Genomic DNA, 17,962 nt, shown 5'->3' on the forward strand with positions numbered 1-17,962 from the left:
GAGGACAGTTGGACCAGGATTCCTGCATAGCCTCAGTGAAAGAGCTGGTTGAGCGGAATGGGCCAATGTCTTGGCCCTGTACGAGGAGGTCAGGAGTGCCTCGTTTCAACCAGACAAACCTGGAAATGTTCGTATATGTAGTCCTAAACCAGTTTTAGTACCAGTGATGTCCCACTTGCCGTGCAGTGTTCAGTGATGCCCACAGCTGGTGGTGGTACCTAACCGGCAGTGGTAAAAGAGCTTGATGTTCACACAAAGCACCTCCCAAGAGGACTGGTGGTTACCCCCCTTTTTTCAGGGTTGACAAGACCGGAAAATTTCCAGTTCAGCTAGGAAATTTCACTGATTATGACCTTTACATACTCCCAAAGACCTCTATCGCCACACAAAGCAGCCTGATCCAATATTGCATTGACAAGTCTTACACTGTGCACTTGCAGGAGGCTCAAGCAGATGACACCAAAGAACCAGACGAACACTGAAGATGTTGCCAAGCAGTTGGCTGGAATCAACATTGGAGACAACCTCACTGGTGCTCAACAAATACAGCTGGAGCAAGTTGTCACTTGTCACACGGAGGTCTTCAGCAGGGGTGGTGAAGACACTGGCTACTGCAACAAGGTTGAACATCGGATAATCACCACTGATGACTTTCCAGTTCCCATACCATACAGATGGATACCACCATATTTATGAGGTGAAGTGAGAGATCACATCCAGAAATCCTTAGACCAAGGTATTATTCGAGAGTCATCTAGTCCCTATGTATCACCCGTAGTTCTTGTTCGGAAGTCCAATGGGAAGCTGAGGCTTTTTGTTGACTACAGAGCAGTGAATGAAGAGACACACAAAGATGCATACCGCCTTCCCCGCATAGACAAGGCTCTTAATGCACTCTGTGGAGCCAAATATTTTTGCAGCCTCGACCTTGCCCACGGATTCTACCAAATTCCAGTAGAAGAGCGAGATAAAGAGAAGACCACATTCCACATTGACACAGGCGGCCTGTATGAGTTCACATGTATGCCATTTTGGCCTATGTAATGCCCCTGATACATTTATGCAGCTCATGGAAAAAGCCTTTGAGGATAAGAATTTCCAGTCACTGATAGTTTACTTGGATGACATTCTTGTGTTTGATCAGTCATTTGATGAGACTCTCCGATGTCTTCAGATGGTGCTCAGTCGTCTCCATGAGTTTTGGCTGGAGGTCAAGCCCAAGAAGTGCCACTGGTTTGCTGAGAGGTTGAAGTATTTGGGACATGAGATATCAGCAGATGAAATCCCTCCTGACCCTGGGAAGATCAGTGCCGTAGCTGAATAGAAGAAGCAAAGGAACAGGGCAGAACTGGGGAGCTTCTTGGGCCTGACAAGTTACTATCGGCGGTTTGTGCCAGGATTTGCAAAGGTGGCAGCCCCTCTACATGCCCTTCTTGGTGGTAATCCAAAGAGGAAGAAAGGCAAGAAAGCTGCTTCTCCAATGGTTCCGGTATGTCTGGGATGAAGCTTGTGATGCCTCCTTCAACCAGCTGAAGTCACTCCTGACATCAGCCCCCCTCCTAGGTTATCCAGATTTCAAAGTCCCATTCATCCTCGAGGTAGATGCTAGCCAACTTGTTCTCAAGGCTGTCCTCTTCCAACAGCAATGCAACCGTCGAGTTGTTATTGGGTACGCAACATGAGAGTGAGCGGAATATGGAAAACTACAGCCGTGTGAAGTTGGAGTTGTTGGCACTACGATGGGCTATAGTGGTGAAGTTCTGAGACATTCTCTTAGGTGCAGACTTTGTTGTCTATACGGATAACAACCCTTGAGTTATCTTTAGACCAATTCCAAGCTAGGTGTGATTGCGACAAGGTGGGCAGCAGAGTTTGCATTGTTGCGATTCATCATTAAGTGTAACCCTACTACCTCTTCTTTAGACAAGATCCAAGATTACCAGTAGATCATCTACTTGGGTTCCAGGCAGAGGGGAGAGGCGAATCAGAGGTTGACCAATGGGTGGCCAATCACCATTGGTGGATGAAGCAAACCTTCGAAAGAGTTTCAGGCACTACCAAGAGAGAGGCCCTCAGGGGGCAAAGACGGCACAATGAGACAGCACAAGATGAGGACCTTCCCATTAGAGCCAAGGTCTTCATTCAGAATCGTAATCGTACGAGGCAGGAATAAAATACAAGACATGTGGGACGGCCAACCTCACAAGGTAGCTGGGAGACCAAACCCAACTGGGCATGTCTACATTTTCACTCCACTTGACGGAGAGGGACAGAGAAGACCCTTAACCAGTTCATGCCGGGGCATTTTTCAATGTTGATGATGCTGGGTTGGCATAATTATCATTTTTCCGTTTTCAAAATTCTTCACAAATTCATCATTTCATTTAACAGGCATTTATAGCTGAACAAAGTAATTTTTAGGCACTACTCTAAGTTGACAGGTGACCTTCATTGATGCCCGAGTATTTTAGCCAGGCTTGCAGCCTTGTAAAAAGAGCCCAGATTGTGCGGTGTTTTGTAACTTTCTTTTGTTCACGAACCTGACTCAGTGCACTGCTGACCTCTTTTCAATAGGGGCCAGATTAGCGTGCAGTGGTGCTGTGGGGTTGATTATAATCATGTACAATATAGGAGTGTATATTACAATTTCACTGTACGCATACGTGAACTTGCACAAGTTTTATTAGTATTAGTATAACACATTTCCATTAGACTCTATCTATACTTCATTCTTGGAAATGTGGGAAATACGCATAACCCTTCACCAATAGATTTTAATATTTTCCTCCTCTTGCCTTTTTTATTTTGTGCTGTCGTGTCAATTGAATTCTAAAATCAAGAATAACCTAATGTTGATACTGATAAATTCCACACATCTGCAACCCATACAAACATGTACCACTAAATGTATTTAATAACCACATAATCTCACACATTAGGGGATAAATCTGATGTTCCAAAATATTTTCTTGAGAGGTTAAAATACATCAGTGACGAGGTTGAAATTATTAACTGGAAGTTGCTGAACAACTATGAAAGGATTTGTTTTTAATATCACATTAGATTTAATTCCTTCTTGCACTTTGCACTTGACTCTGACCTGAATCAACTGTAAAGAGTAACAGGCTTGTGGCAACACAGCAAAACATCTTACAGAATAAAGTCACTGATGAGGAATACTGATGGAGAACAGCCTTGTATTGAGAACAAGGAACCAGGGTCACCAACTAATGCCAGCCACACATGGGATATCCATTAACAGTGACTTGTTGTGAGTAAATAATGGTGGGGGTGCTGCTCCACTGAAACCAAGTTACCTTGGGAGTAATGCAATGTATCAGTTGAGGGTAAGGCATATGTTCCCGTGGATGCGGTATCAACGTGACCAGTTCACCAACGGCCAAATCTCTACTATTACTGACTGGCAGTTGATTCTCTACCAACATGACTCCCGCCCCGCCAATCACTCTCACAGTACCAAAACTAAGGCACCATTGGGCAGAATGGCACCCAACACAGTTGTTGCCATTAGGGACTTGGTGTACATGACTGCAACAAAACCAGAGTACAGAGCCACTACGTTGTGATAGCTGTTGATGGGTTATAGTACAATGTATGTAAATTCATTGGCAATCAGCTAAGAAGCACTTCATACCACATCAAACGCTCAGAATGTTTCAAGGTCCCCTTTCCCTCTGATAGCAATGTACCTAACTCATCCAACCTGCCAGATCTCCATGACAATGCAGATGAGGCCCACACCACTGCAGAGCCAGCCGCTCCGACTCCCACGAGGTTGCTGCTGCTCTAACATTGTGTGCTGTAAATCTAGAGTCCCATTGTAATGCAGTCGACAAGTTCTAAGCTGAGGACTCGATGACTGTCACAATCCAGCACGAGATTGTTTTTTATGAAGCAGGACAATTAGGGAAATGATACAATGAAGGAACTCATTGCATTTTCTCTGATTAGTGCTGTCCTGTTGAGGTATCAGTTCAGGGCTTGATATGAACTGGGCACCATTTCTATTATCTTCCAGCACAGAGCACGGATTGAATGTCCAGAATGAAGATATCAGAAGTAAAGGAGAATGTGTAGATGGATGAATAGAAACCAATAGAATCAGGAGGGTCACTCAAGACTTGAGGGATGTGCTGTTGGTCTGGACAAATCTACTCAGGGCCATGTACGGTTGATGGGGCAACGATGGGGGGGGCGAGTTTTGCCATGTCAGGGCTGCGATGTGCCTGTGGAGCACTGATGCGACATGGAACACTGGGGCAACGCATGAGGGAGTGAGTTGGCATAGGCCCAAAGCACGCCCATCTAAGGGGTGTGATGACCGAAGTTGGGGGCAAAATGTCCTGCAAATGAGGCAGGTTGCTTCTTGGGGAAACTTGCCCCTGATATGGCATAGATGAAGACTGAGAACACCAAAAAAGCCTGGGAAAGAATCAGCTGGAGACATTGATCCTGAGCATCTGCCTGGATCAAGGATCAGTTTGAGGATAACTCACATACCTACAAATTGCAACTTTTCTTATTGTGAGACTTTCGTATCTCAGCCTGGTGACTGCTCTGTTCTTCCAAAGCAGGTTTGGATAAGGGCAGAGCCATGGAATTCCAAAACAATGAAGAAATTCCGAAGTTGATGGTAAAAGTTAGGGAATAACCTCAGGACAGGTCTTTTCCAATTGGTGACTTGTGGACAGTTTCCAGTCAACTGGTCAAACTGCATGTCAGGGGCCTTGGATATGGCACTCGAAACCAGGGCTCATCCTGAGACTTTGAAAGGCAAAACTTGCCCTTTGTTTTGATGTTGGTGGCCCGTTACTGGCAAGTTTTTCTATCAGCTGATGTTCCCCACAAACAGTAGATGGTGGGGCAGGCTTAGAGTATCCCAGCTGCCAGCCTATGGGTTGCCACCATGAATCCTAGGCAAAAGCGTGTCTTCTGCCAACTGGTAGGGGTGCTCCCAGCAGATCCATGTTCGAGGTTAGACCTGTGGGATGGTAATGCCCCCTGACCTTGCACACCTACAGGGCCAGGGGTCCCACGTCTGCTGTGGGGCCCACTATGGCACAAGTGGATCTCCCCTTTACAAATCTTCCCCTAACCAAATGTGCAAGGGAACTAATAACCAATATCAATCCTTAGGGGATCAGAGACCAAGGCAACTAAGAAAAAAGCAAACTCTTGCTATTTATTACATTGATAAAATAAACACAAGCTGAAAGAAGATGGTGACAATAAACCTGACAGAAACGACACTGGAGATTTTATGATCTATTGCTATCTGATGCCAAGAGAAAAGATGAGACGGCAGGCATACCGCAGGGCACAGTTGGTAGCCTATTGTGGGAACTCTTAGCAGATGTACTGTGCCCTCTATGGAAATATGTATCTGAAGTGGCCTTTTGGGTGAGTTGAACGCTGAAGACTCATTCGAAAAGAAAAGAAACAAGTCACCAAAGTGCAATTTATGTCAATTTTGTCAAAAATTCATCACTTTTGAAATGATTAACACAAAAAAATTCTTAAATAGTACAACTGAGGTCAGCTCAATTTACTTACCATGTTTGTAATAAAAGCATGGATATTCAGGATCTGGAATTGGGCAGTCGTATATCTCACCATACCTTATCTCTGCTTGATGTAAAGTAGCAGGGATATCAAACACAAGATGTTTGCTGGGCGGACAACCAACTTGAACACTCAAGCTACTGGTGCCCTGGAAATACAAAAATTTGAGCTAATGACATTAACATAAAACAGCCTGAATAGAAAAGGAGGAAATGTCATATCTACAATGCTGAACCACAATGTCACTGTTCACGTACGTGCAACAGTTGACCACTGGAGATCAAACTACTCTGGGAAGTTTATGACATAACTTCATCATGCAAACTTTATCATAATCCCTCTAATTTTTGAAGGAGACTCACATCAACAAGTTTCCTGGTATTGTGATCTTACAAAATACCAAACTATTTCACAAGAATGCAAGCTAATTAAAATGTCCAGAAATAATAATGTAGAGTAATGTAAATCAAATCAAAATCTATATGAAAATCCCCAGCTGTAGACTTTTTTCTGCAATGAAAAAAATTGAGTACCCTGATGAAATAATGAACATATGGTTGGCATGCCGATGTCAATGTGCATACTGGATACTAACTTCGGTGTAATATTGGCAACTCAACATCAAACATACAAACCAATAGCCAACGTTGGCACAGAATAGGCATGCCGATGTCAAAGTGTATACCGATGCTAACATCGGCATAACGTCAAAAACTCAGCATCAATTAAACAAACCAATTGCCAACGTCGAATGAACAATGGCAGATGAACGTCCAAATTGTGACCATTTACCAATGTCAGAGCAACACCAGAAATACGCTGATTTCCGATGTTTGTCTAACGTATCAATGCTAGCTGGGGCTTTACTGTATTGACAGTATTGTATACCCTCAAAATAAAAATCTGAAAAAGTCAACCAAATTGCAAGTACCTGTAACTGCATCCTTGAGAAGCTATCAAAACTGAAGCACTCAAATGGTGAGCTCCCTACTTGAATCAAGACTGAGGCAGAATGGAGACCAACACCTGAAGCCAATCGGGTCCGCAGGCTTCCCTTCTCTGCAATAAGTACCTGGTAATATGATTTACAAGAAAAACCAGACTCATTTGATTCAAATCCTCAGGGATCTTATTTCTAATACCACAAACTAGTTTAGAAATGTGCACTGACAAAGAAGGAAAGAAGTCCAACTGGGAAGTTCATATGCACAATTATACACGTATTTACAACTGCACACAAATTAGTGCATAAGATGCAACTAGTGTAAATCTTTACTATATCATTACTTTGTGGATAAAATTTGAACTACATTACAAAGTCCATATGGACATAAGTCTCAGAGCCAAGATATAAATACTATAAAGGTGTTTGGGCACTTCTCTGTGACCTTCTTCACCTTTTCTCTCAAGTTGAATGGGCTGGGCAGGCACCACATTTGACAAAGAATTTGCTGCTTCCTATGAGGATGCTCCAGCTTCCTATTCACTGACTTCAGCTTGAGGCATCATCATTTCCAACATCCCACATGGCTTGCCTCTGCAAATCAATGGCTGTGGTGCCTCCGTGGCCTCCTCAAAGACAGACATCGGGGATAGGGATATCTGCGCTGGGGCAAAGCTAGATAAATTGAGAAGCACCCCTCTCTGCCCGGATGGCAGATGAAACGGTTGCCAGCGGGGCCTCTCGACATTCAGCCCTTCCCTCATTTCTGGCTGGTGGCTTCCTTGCCTCCTCTTGCTGGGTAGATTGAATCCTCTGGCCAGCATCACTGCCACTCAAGTGGGAACGTTCCCTGTGCTCCCTCTCAAGCATGTTCTCTGCCGTATCCCAGGACTCACAATCACCAAGATCCTTCCAGGCAAGCTTGAGTCGCATTATCGTCCTCGGTTGGGGCTTCCTCTCCGCCTCAGTTTCCAGCGGTATCTCCTTTAGGTCAACCATGCTGTCTGGGGGCTCTTTGCTGTAATGCCATCTGAGGTTGTCCTTCCTGTTGGATCTGAAGGGGCATTGGCAGCACCATGCAAAGAGAGATTTCTCTGCGTGTTCTTTGCGGACACGACAGGCAAGGCTCAGCCGTTGCTTTTAAGTGCGGTTACACTGTTTGCACTCAAATTCCTGGTGCAACGACTTATCCTTCAAAACAAAGGAACAAACATTTTATCAACTCTCTGGTAAATCTGAGGACACATGGACGACACATACTACTCTCATGGAGGTTTATCTAAAGTGAGCCTGCAGTCGCCTCTGCCTTGGTGGATTCCTCCCCACTGGCTCATAATTTTTATGGTTCTCCCAGATAATATTGTGGCGCTGGGGGCCGGCCGGTCGGGTGGGGGTACCAGTCTGACTCCACGGTGGTGCAGCTAGCGCCCTTGCTGGACCAACCGGGAGACCCCACCACGCCAGTGCTAGGAGGCCTTTTTTTGGGCGGTCTCGAGAGTTCAGTTTTGTTGTGAATTTTCGGACAGGCGAGTTTTGACTGTGTTGCCGAAATAAACGGGTTTTGCACTTGAAAACAGAAGTCCTGAGCCTAGTGTGCTCTCTTGTCCCTTGGTGGAACCCATAGACTGTCGGAGTGTTACAATATCTTTATTGAGCTCTGCAGCTTCTGTGTCCTGTGGTGGGGGCTAGTGTAGCTCCTCGTCTAACATGCCTCCACTATCTGCAGGTGAGGCGTCAATCTCAGGATAGGTTATCACATCTTGTTCAGGCTCTGCAGTATATATTGGAAGACAGCATCTCTTGCTCAGGCTGAGCTTGCTGGTGCTTGAAACAAATCCCACATGAGGGTACTGACTGTGGCAATGTCACCTTCCATGCCTTTAAAGACTGTCTCTCATACTCCTTTAGTCTGTCTGAATGAACTACTTTCATCTCTCCTCGTGGTTTTGCGTGTATCGTAAATGTCACATCTAAAAGTTTCATGATAACTAGGTAAGGGCCCTTCCATCAGCTCACCAACTTCAGTGATGCAGCCTTTTTCCTCGAGGGGTCATACAGCCATACAAATTGTCTTTCTTGGTAGCTTGCCCTCTTCACTCCTCTACCATACCTGTGCTTTTATTGCCTGGCTAAATCATGTGCCACCTGTAGGCAATGTCTATTTCCTCTCCATAATCTGTGACTGGTCCATTTCCTGTTAGAGCTAGTGTTTGCATCGTCAAGTCTATCGGCAATGCAACCTCCCGCCCAAGCATGAGCATATGTGGTGTCTCTCTCATGGACTCCTGTGAGACTGACCTATAGGTGAATGTCGCAAATGGCAATTGTTCATCCCAGTCCCTCTGTCCACAATGCGTATCCAGCATCATTGACACCCATCATCAGGGTGCGATTAAATCTCTTGATTAGGCCATCTGACTTTAGGCTGTACACCACTGGCTTGGTACCAGTCTTCCTTAATTATCCGAAGGATCTTACACATTTCCATAAAAATAGCTATTTTCTACAGCTTTGGACTATTCCTCCAACTTTAGTTTTGGCCGATCATTATTGATCACTTAGAATGATTATGGTAGGTGTGTCACGTAGTCCATTAGGATAACCACATCGGTGAATGTTTGCTGCATGCACACATCTACGTTGCTGTCAAATTACTCCAGTGATCTGCATCCATGATAAGTAATTTAAGGAATTGATATGAAAAGACTTCAAGACCATACTCATGGGGGTAGGGGAAGATGGCGTGGTTTAAGATCCAGTTATTCATCCCATGTACAGTACAACTTGCTGGGGTCATGGTGGGGAACATATCACGATTGCCATGTTTGTGATATTGTGAGGTTGAGATGGTACTGCCAGTTGGGTCTGGGTTGGGGCAAACATCACCTGCACAGAGAAGCTCAAGCTGGAAAGATGCAGTTGAATTCTTGTAGTAAAGAATCTTAAGACCCAAATAACGGCCATGCCAGAGTCCACATATCTTAGGTGGTAGTGACGTCTTAGTTGGTTGTGGTTCAGCATTGTAGATATGACAATCACTCTTGTGGTGACCAAAGGCCAGCAGCATACGGACATGGTAGAAAACCACAACCAGGTTTAGATCTTGTGCAGAGCCCCACTATCAGAATTAGGTTTTATCAATGAAGTTGTCAAAGGGGTAATCAAAGTCACTGTTCACTTCAATTGACCGGTGAGCATCACTGGTTCTAATTCTGATTCAAATTCAGCCATACTGCACTCAGTAGAACTGTAGATAGAGTGCAGAAAGTCATATACTTCCAAAATATGGCATAAATGCTGCAGATCAACTTCAGAAAGATATACCACGATGATCACAAAAGTGGGTATTTGTAATTGGTACACCAATAATTTCCACAGTTTCCTTCAGCAGAAATTCTTTGCAAAAAGGAGTGAAAAATAGGCACTGGCAGCCACTCTACCAAAACCAACAATTAATATTCATTAATGTGTAACTTTTACCTCTGGTAATAGTTGATATTCTTGTTTGGTAAGATCAGAACTGTAGTTATGAAATACTATCAGGTAGCTTCTCCAGGGGGAGCACAGAACTGAAAATATAAATGCTTATTTTATGTTTATCCCATGGCCTATATAATTGGTGCCTGGGTGAAGATCCGATTAAGGGAAAACTTGGTCCAGTTGGAGAGGTTGTCTGTACAGCTGACACACCCTGTTCCTGCATTATGAGAGTGATTGGCACAGAGTATCATCAGAATAAGCAGCATATTGTCCGGATGCCACAACCACAAGCTAATCTGGACTTCAAGATCCAACAGGAAGACCCAGTCTAACATAACGCAAATGGTCAGCAATATGGAGTAAGACAGTCTCAGCGAATAAGGAAACCAGGCAGGATTGTGCCATGTATTAGAACTCTGAATCCTCACTGAATCACTCATACTCAGCTAAAACCAATCAATCTCACACTGGTCTCAGAATTGCACACTCAGTCTGCTTTATTTCCAGAACTCTAGAAATCTGTATGAAAAAAAGGACATTGGACTTAATTTAGAAGCCAATTTTGGACCCTCAACAATTTCTGGACTCTAATGACGCTAAATTCTCAGATTCAATCCGGTGTATTGTATGTAAATGTGTTATTATAACCAATTTATGTTTGTTCCAGAAAAGGGGGAGATGAATGTTCTGTGTATGACATAAACTACATGTAATAGGGCCATAAAGGAGGGTTCCAAGATGGCAGCCTACTACGCACAGGTTTGACAAGTTCACATTTGGTGAGTTGGTTCCAGTTATTTCCCTATTTAACACGACCTAAGATATAATAGAATAAACCTTCTGAGGTTGCAAGACTGAGGGTGCAATTGAAGACACAAGCAATTCTTCAATGCAAGAATGAAGGGAAAACCTACGTTAAGACACAATGAAGTTTTGCTTCATTGCAACAAAGAGTTTAAACTCCTTTTGCAACTCATATGATTTTGGATACAGTATAATAAATTAAACACAAGCATACTGGCCATGCTGTCCTCACAGAGATTGTACAGGAGCTGTAAAACCCGCCTAATATGGTCTTTGTGAGCTGGTTCTCAGAACAACTGAAATATGAAATTCTGATCCATTCAACGAGTTTGATGGTTAGAATTATGGAAAAAGAGTGCAGTGTCAATAACTTTGTGAAAAATTTGGCAGTGAAAATTTGCAGCTGTGTAAATTGAAAGATTGGAATACATGGTTACCTCATATTTGATAGAGCTGTTGATGTAAGTTTCCTTCCTTTCTGAGATGACATCAAGCAGATTCTCATCAGACACTTCCACAGTAACCCATAATTCATTCAGTAAAACTCCTCCTAAAAATGCAATTGTATCATATCACAGATGCTAAACGACACCAGTGCAACTTGACTAGGAATTAATTAAACATGTTCTTGGTCCTCAACTAAATCCATTTGTGGGCGTTATATCAGAAGATACATGTAACTTTACTATTCATATCATTTAATGTATTAGATCATGAAATTTTGGTAATTCACTCATGCTCGCCCTTCTAAGAGATTCATGAATAACCATTGGGTGAACCAAGCAGGGTAAATCACTTATTCACCTCTTTGAGTGGTTCTCTTCTAGAAACCTGATGTAGGAAAGTTTGTATGTACGATATAAATATGTCTTAGGACTACTACTATTTTTTATTTAACTGTTGAAATAGCTTTTGTAAAATAGTTGCAGCGTTGAATCTTTCTTGGAGGTAAAATGACAAGTGGACAAAGATAAACAAGCAAGCAATGAATCAACTAAGCATGGAAATACTGCAGAGTGTAAGGGGAAGGGTATAATGAGAAAACTTAAAGCAGGGGAGGGAACAGAGGGAAGGACGTGAGGCATGGATAAGTAGGAGTCACACTTGAAGGTGCCAAGCTGGGTTGGACTTTAGGTTGGGGGTGCCCACTTTAGCTGCAAGCCAAAAGCAGGCTGCCTGGGACAACACTGCAAGCGATCTCAAGTGTAAAGGACTTGTATAATGGTTGTCATTGGTTATTTCACAGGGAGGGAAGATGTGAGTGAAAAGGGGTGATCAAGGGAATCTTGGGGTTTGTTTCTCTACGGTGGTTTTTTCTTTGAGAACCAGACTCCCAGGAACAAAGCAGGCTCGGAGAACAGTAAATTGAGGATCACTGGCCCCTTGTAAATGTATATGACAGGAGCAATCTGAGTCATTAAAACTTGAAGCACCTGAAAAATCTGTTACTCCTAGAGCATGCTCTAATAGAAAAGTGGATGTGTCTATGGATCACAGGTGCTGTCTAGGGCTGACAGAGAACCTTGGGGGGGGGGGCAAAAAATTTTAAATTTCTTGATGTGACCTTTTGGGAGCCTTCTGAATGATAAGGCTGAATTTGGTGCTGTCTTCCTACATCCACAACTTTTTTTTAATATAAGACTGAACCTCTTCAAAATGCTCAAAGCCATTCCAGAACCAGAAGAGTAAAAAAACAACATAATAAGCAACAAAATTATTCTCTGAGTGACCCTCTTACATCTCATCCAAAAAATGTGCAAATGTCACCAAATGTTCTTTGACTGGGCGAAACAAACCATGGTTCCTGGGGATATATTTTGACCAATAGCCAAAGTTTTAGAAAACTGAGATCAAAAAAAAATAAGTGAGAGTCTTGTGTGATTTATTTTAAAAGTTTACATGTTGTCACTCATTAAATTATTATTCAAATATTTACTGATAAAAGAACAAGTGTTTGCATTTTTTTTATGGTTAGAACATTTGCTATTTTTTTTTCAAAAACACACATGTAGAGTTCATTCCATAAGTTCCATACCACTAAGGTAATCCCCATCTGCTGTGATGGTAATTTTGAAGTTGAATGATTCCAAACGGTCTAAGAAGATTTCAGCTGGCAAGGTAGTGGCAACAATTCCATCATTGCTTTCATATGTCTGCAACCAAAAAGGGATTACAAATTTAGAATAAAAATAATCAGAATGGATGCATGATTTGTCTACTTTGGATAATTAAACATAAAATGGCACATTGGTGGACATGTAAGTTGTTCATGTTGGCTAACACAAATAGGCTGATGTCTTAGTCTTGTTTTTGATGGCCCAGATGATCATGACCAGTCTATACAAATGCATGTATTCATCTTCTGCACATTAAATCAGTTGCATTAGCTGAGTAAACTCATTTCATTGCTTACTGTTTTAACAAACATTCATAAATACCTCAATGTAGTCTCCCTATTCAACAACGTGAAACTTGACTGAGTAAACTTTGATAATGCCCACTGGGTCATTCCATGAGGTTGGGGCACAATTTGTGACTGTGTCAACTGTTACACGGGCTCTGTAAAAATGAACAGCTATTTCCCTGCATGTGGATTCCAAATTGACATTGTTATACATCTTGCAAGGCTGAATACAGAGGTGTGTGTTATTTTTACAGAGTAATTGACCTACTCTACAAGTCATGACAGGTGGTAAATGTTACTGATGTAACAAGGACACCGTCACAAATTGTGCCCCAACCTCATGGAATGACCCCACTAAATTTTAATCGATTCTAACTGGTCGTAAGTCTATGCACGTGCGGCTCACAACGCCAATTCGACAATTTGCACAAGCAAAAATTCCATATAATGGACGGGATGTTCAGGAAAATGAAACTAAAAATCTAGAACAAAATTGCTGAAAATCTATGATATATTCATTTCTTTTGACTCTGGCTAAAAATGCTATTTATGAACGGGAACAAATATGTGTTTGGTCATTCTCTTTATCCATTCTCTTGAGCTGGTCTTAATTATAAACGCATGTACTTCTAAGACTGGCCAAGCACATATTTATTCCTCTGTGGCAGCTAGCACAGTAATTTTTAATAGGAGCACCAAACTGGCACACAAAAATCAGCTGTTTCAGCACTTTCATTTGTTTCAGTGGTTGATTATACTGTACAAAATTTCTACTGAGCTTGAAGAAACCATACTCTTAGAAGGAAATGTTTTTAAGCAGAAAGGACTTTGCTATTGAGCAAGCTAGACTCATGCAACCATTGACACAGATAAAATAGTGCACATCCTCCTGTGCTGGACTCGGTATAATATTCTGTGCTGCAATGGACTAAGACTCAGGTTTCAAGGAATTACTCTCATTTCTGTATCAATTCAATAAATTAAATCTATGCATACAGCATTCTGTTGATGCATTAGTTTTTCAAATACAGGTTTCAAGATAATGGTTGGAATATGATGCAATTTGGAATGCAAGTGTTCACTATGATTTTTCATGATCAACAGCATATACCTTGGTGTATTCCAATGGTGAAGTGACTGTATCATTTCTCAGAAATCCATTCTCAAACATGTAGTCATTGAATGGCATCAACGGTAGGAGCTTCTCATGCCAGCAGTAGAATGGATTGAACATGTCACGCTCATGTACCTTAAAATAAAATTATTCAATGAAACAATAAAATATAAAGTAACAACTTGTGTGGTGCTCTTGAGGCCATGGGTTTAACTTTCAACTAGAAATGTGTTACAAGTAAACCATGTCAATCTCTCTCACTGCCTTTCTGTATGATATGTAATATTTTTACTCAGTTGTGAACAAGATGGGGGAAAAGAGCTTTAAATCCTCCCCCAAATTACATGTGGGTTGAGTCTACTGGACAATACCTACCCAGATTACTATACTAGTTCTCTACGCCGGGGATGTGATCAGCTAGGATATGTATTGAGAGTTTGATTGTCCATTGGAGAAGTTGCCAGGCTAGGAGACAGAGGTCGGAAGAGTGTGTGCCTCCTTAGCGCTTGATGTAAGCTACCGCTGTCGTGTAGTCTGATCGGAACAGCAGCCTTTTGCCTTCTTTGGATGAATGGAATTAGCAGAGTGCTATGTGGATGGTCTGCGGTTTCAATAGGTTGATATGGGCACCCTGCAGGTCGGGACCCATATATGGTGCCTCATTTTTAAAGAGGGAAAGAGGCATCCATGGTTTTAATTTGTGGCCCTGGTCTGTGAAGGGAACCCAACAGTAAGGTATCTCTCTTTGACCACCACAGAGATGTTGATGAAGGACAAATGGCAATATCGGGATTTGAGGGTCAAGCGGATCATTGCTGGGTTTGAAGTGCGCAAAGAGGTGAAGTTGCAAGGGTCTCATGTGCAGGCGCCACGAAGGGACAAGGTCCACAAGACTTCGCCACTCAGCAACCTGTCCCTGTGGCTCTCTGAGCAGACCTCATACATGTACCACATCCGGTTCAAGTGTACTGTGGCGTGACAACTGACACCTTTTGTGGCGGACCAGTAGACTGGCCTGATTGGAGATGGAAACGACCTGGCCTAACCCCACAAATATATTTATTTAACCGTACGCAAGAATGAGTGGCTATCCAACGCTAAGGCAATATTATATGATTGGTTTATTCAATGTCAGTGATTCAGTTATCCTTTATATACAACAGCAATTAATTATGTACAAAATGATCCTCAGGGCTAGGTGGTCTTATGTGGTCAACTGCACCACGAACGTGATTAGTTAAATTTATCCTCAACCTGCACCAGGGTAGCCCTCACAGTGATCAGGGTAACCCTCACAATAAACAGGTAACCCTCACAGTAATCAGGGTAACCCTCACAATAAACGGGCAACCCTCACAGTGATCAGGGTATCCTTCAAGTGTAAATAAATAATCTACCGATGGCTTATAACTGGCGAGTCTTGACCACACAATCCTTGCAATTATACAGCACAACAGTGTAGACTTATACAACAAAAATCTCTACTGCCTTACCAAGCAACACAGTTCCCAAACTGCAACAAGGTTCAAGGTGACTTAAATAACCCTCACCCACTTCACGTTTTTATGAAACAACACAGGTAAGTTAAGAAGGCAATTATATAGTCCTCACCAGACTGTAACGGAAACCTGCACCCAATAAACCTCAACGAGGGAAGCAAGCTCCCAGACCAGGACTGCAACCAACCGTCACTTTGCCAACAAGCATGGAACAACGGCACGCAATCCTTGTAGTCTAAGGTTTGCTAATTGCCCACTTAACTGGTTCACCCAGGTTCCCTAGCCCTATTCAACACTTCCTAAATAAATCGGACTGTCTAACAATCCCCCAATCTTCAATGACATCGGATATAATAGGCAGCTCCCACAACTGAGTACAAGCACCACACTAACGATCACACCAGGCACACTTGAGGTAGATCCCCAACCACCAGTGGTCGTTCGTCAGATTAAACACTTAAAACTCAGTATACGCCACAACTCCGCAAAGCTCTTGTTAGCATGCTGCCATCTTGAGAAGTCCTGGCAACCCACACAGCCAGCACCCAGACCTAAAGTAATGCGCTCTTCTGATTGGTTGCCGTGCACATGTTCAATGCATGATTTACATGCGCATGAATTATTAATGACCCAGACTAAACACAATTCTGCACAGTTACCCTATTTCGCCACAGTACTGAACTTGGTTCACCTGGGGGCACTCATGCTGACATGACTAACCCAGGTCAAGAGGACTGGCTGCGGCAATTGAGTGATGTGGTGAAGCATCATAGGATCACATATGAAAGAAGAAGTCCCAAGGGATAGAACCAGGCCCTGGCATTCGCTTGACGCTTGTCCATGAACAAGTCAACACACTGTAGAAGGTTGTTAACCTGGTCTCCCATAGGTGTAGCAATGCCCTCGCAAAGGTTAAGAACTGCTGTGAGATATATGACAGTTTTTAGGGTGAAGGAGCTGGTATTGACTTTTCGTGGTTGATCAGAAAACCTAGGTTATATGGTGGGATAAGTGACACCATTAATTTGCGGCAGAACCAGCAGACCGCCCTGATCAGATATGGAATTGACCTGGCCCAGCTAACCCCACAAATATATTTATTTAATCTTATGTAAAAATGAGCGGCTATCCAAACGCAAGGGGGGATATCAGTTAACAAATGGCTGACTATGCCTTACTTGAAGTTTACCACCGGTCTGTAATTAAGTAATTGATTCCAATGTCAATAAAGGTTACAATGAATGCCAATACGGGTGACACGGGAGGAACTACATGTAAATCTCACGGTGTCCGACGATTTCAAAGGCAATTATATGATTCGTTTACTCAATGTCAGAGCTTCTGTTAGCGTTCATACACAAAAGCAATTATGTACAAAATGATCCTTACGGTAGGTAGTCCTATGCAGTCAACTTCACCACTATAACACGAGTAATTAGGAGCTTGTTATCCTCAATCTACACTCGGGTAACCCTTACAGTGATCAGCATAAACCTCAAAGTAACCAGGGTAACCTTCAATGACCAAGTAACCCTCAATGACCAGGTAACCCTCAAGTCTAAATAATATACCATACTTATTGATGAGTCTTTATCCCACAAGCAAACACAACATTGGTAAAATTTATAGTACAACGGGTTAGACTCATACAACAATAATCTCTACTGCCTTACTACACAACACAGCTTTCCAAACTGCAACAGGGTTCAAAGTGACTTAAGTAACCCTCACCCGCTTCAAGTTATTATTAAATAACACGGGTCACTTGATTAAGAAGGTGATTATAATAATTCTCACTGGATTCTAACAGAAACCTGCACCCAGTAAACCTCCGTAAGGAAAGCAAGCTCTCAAATCTGAGGGCTACAATCAACCATAACTATATGGAACAATGACATACAATCCATCCAGTCTAAGCTTCGCTAATTGCCCACTAACTTCACCCAGGTTCCCTAACCCTATTATCCAACACTTCCTAAATAAATTGGACTGTCTAACAATCCCCCAATCTTTGATTAGGTCTTAATAATCGGCAGCTCCGCAACTGAGAATGATTACCACACTAACCGATCACTCCAGGCGCACTTGAGGTAGACCAAAACCCCCAACTACCAGCAGTCGTATGTCAGTCTTGA

At 42.7% G+C, this 17,962-nt stretch overlaps 1 protein-coding gene across 4 annotated transcripts in view; it reads right to left on the bottom strand.

Annotated features, from left to right (window-relative positions):
• Positions 1–17,962, bottom strand: part of LOC110988542 (cation channel sperm-associated auxiliary subunit gamma-like) — a 70,171-nt gene that overhangs the window by 45,903 nt on the left and 6,306 nt on the right. For all 4 annotated transcript variants that reach the window (XM_022252167.2, XM_022252166.2, XM_022252169.2 and 1 more), the window contains exons 3-7: positions 14,326–14,463; positions 12,846–12,963; positions 11,248–11,360; positions 6,515–6,655; positions 5,575–5,731 (exon numbers count right to left, since the gene is read on the bottom strand). In XM_022252167.2, the coding sequence (XP_022107859.2) occupies positions 5,575–5,731; positions 6,515–6,655; positions 11,248–11,360; positions 12,846–12,963; positions 14,326–14,463 (667 nt within the window). The remainder of the gene's footprint in view (positions 1–5,574; positions 5,732–6,514; positions 6,656–11,247; positions 11,361–12,845; positions 12,964–14,325; positions 14,464–17,962) is intronic.

Source organism: Acanthaster planci, linkage group LG01 (genome assembly GCF_054643075.1).
Source record: "Acanthaster planci isolate LZ-2023a linkage group LG01, COTS_SCS, whole genome shotgun sequence".
Taxonomy (NCBI): domain Eukaryota; kingdom Metazoa; phylum Echinodermata; class Asteroidea; order Valvatida; family Acanthasteridae; genus Acanthaster; species Acanthaster planci.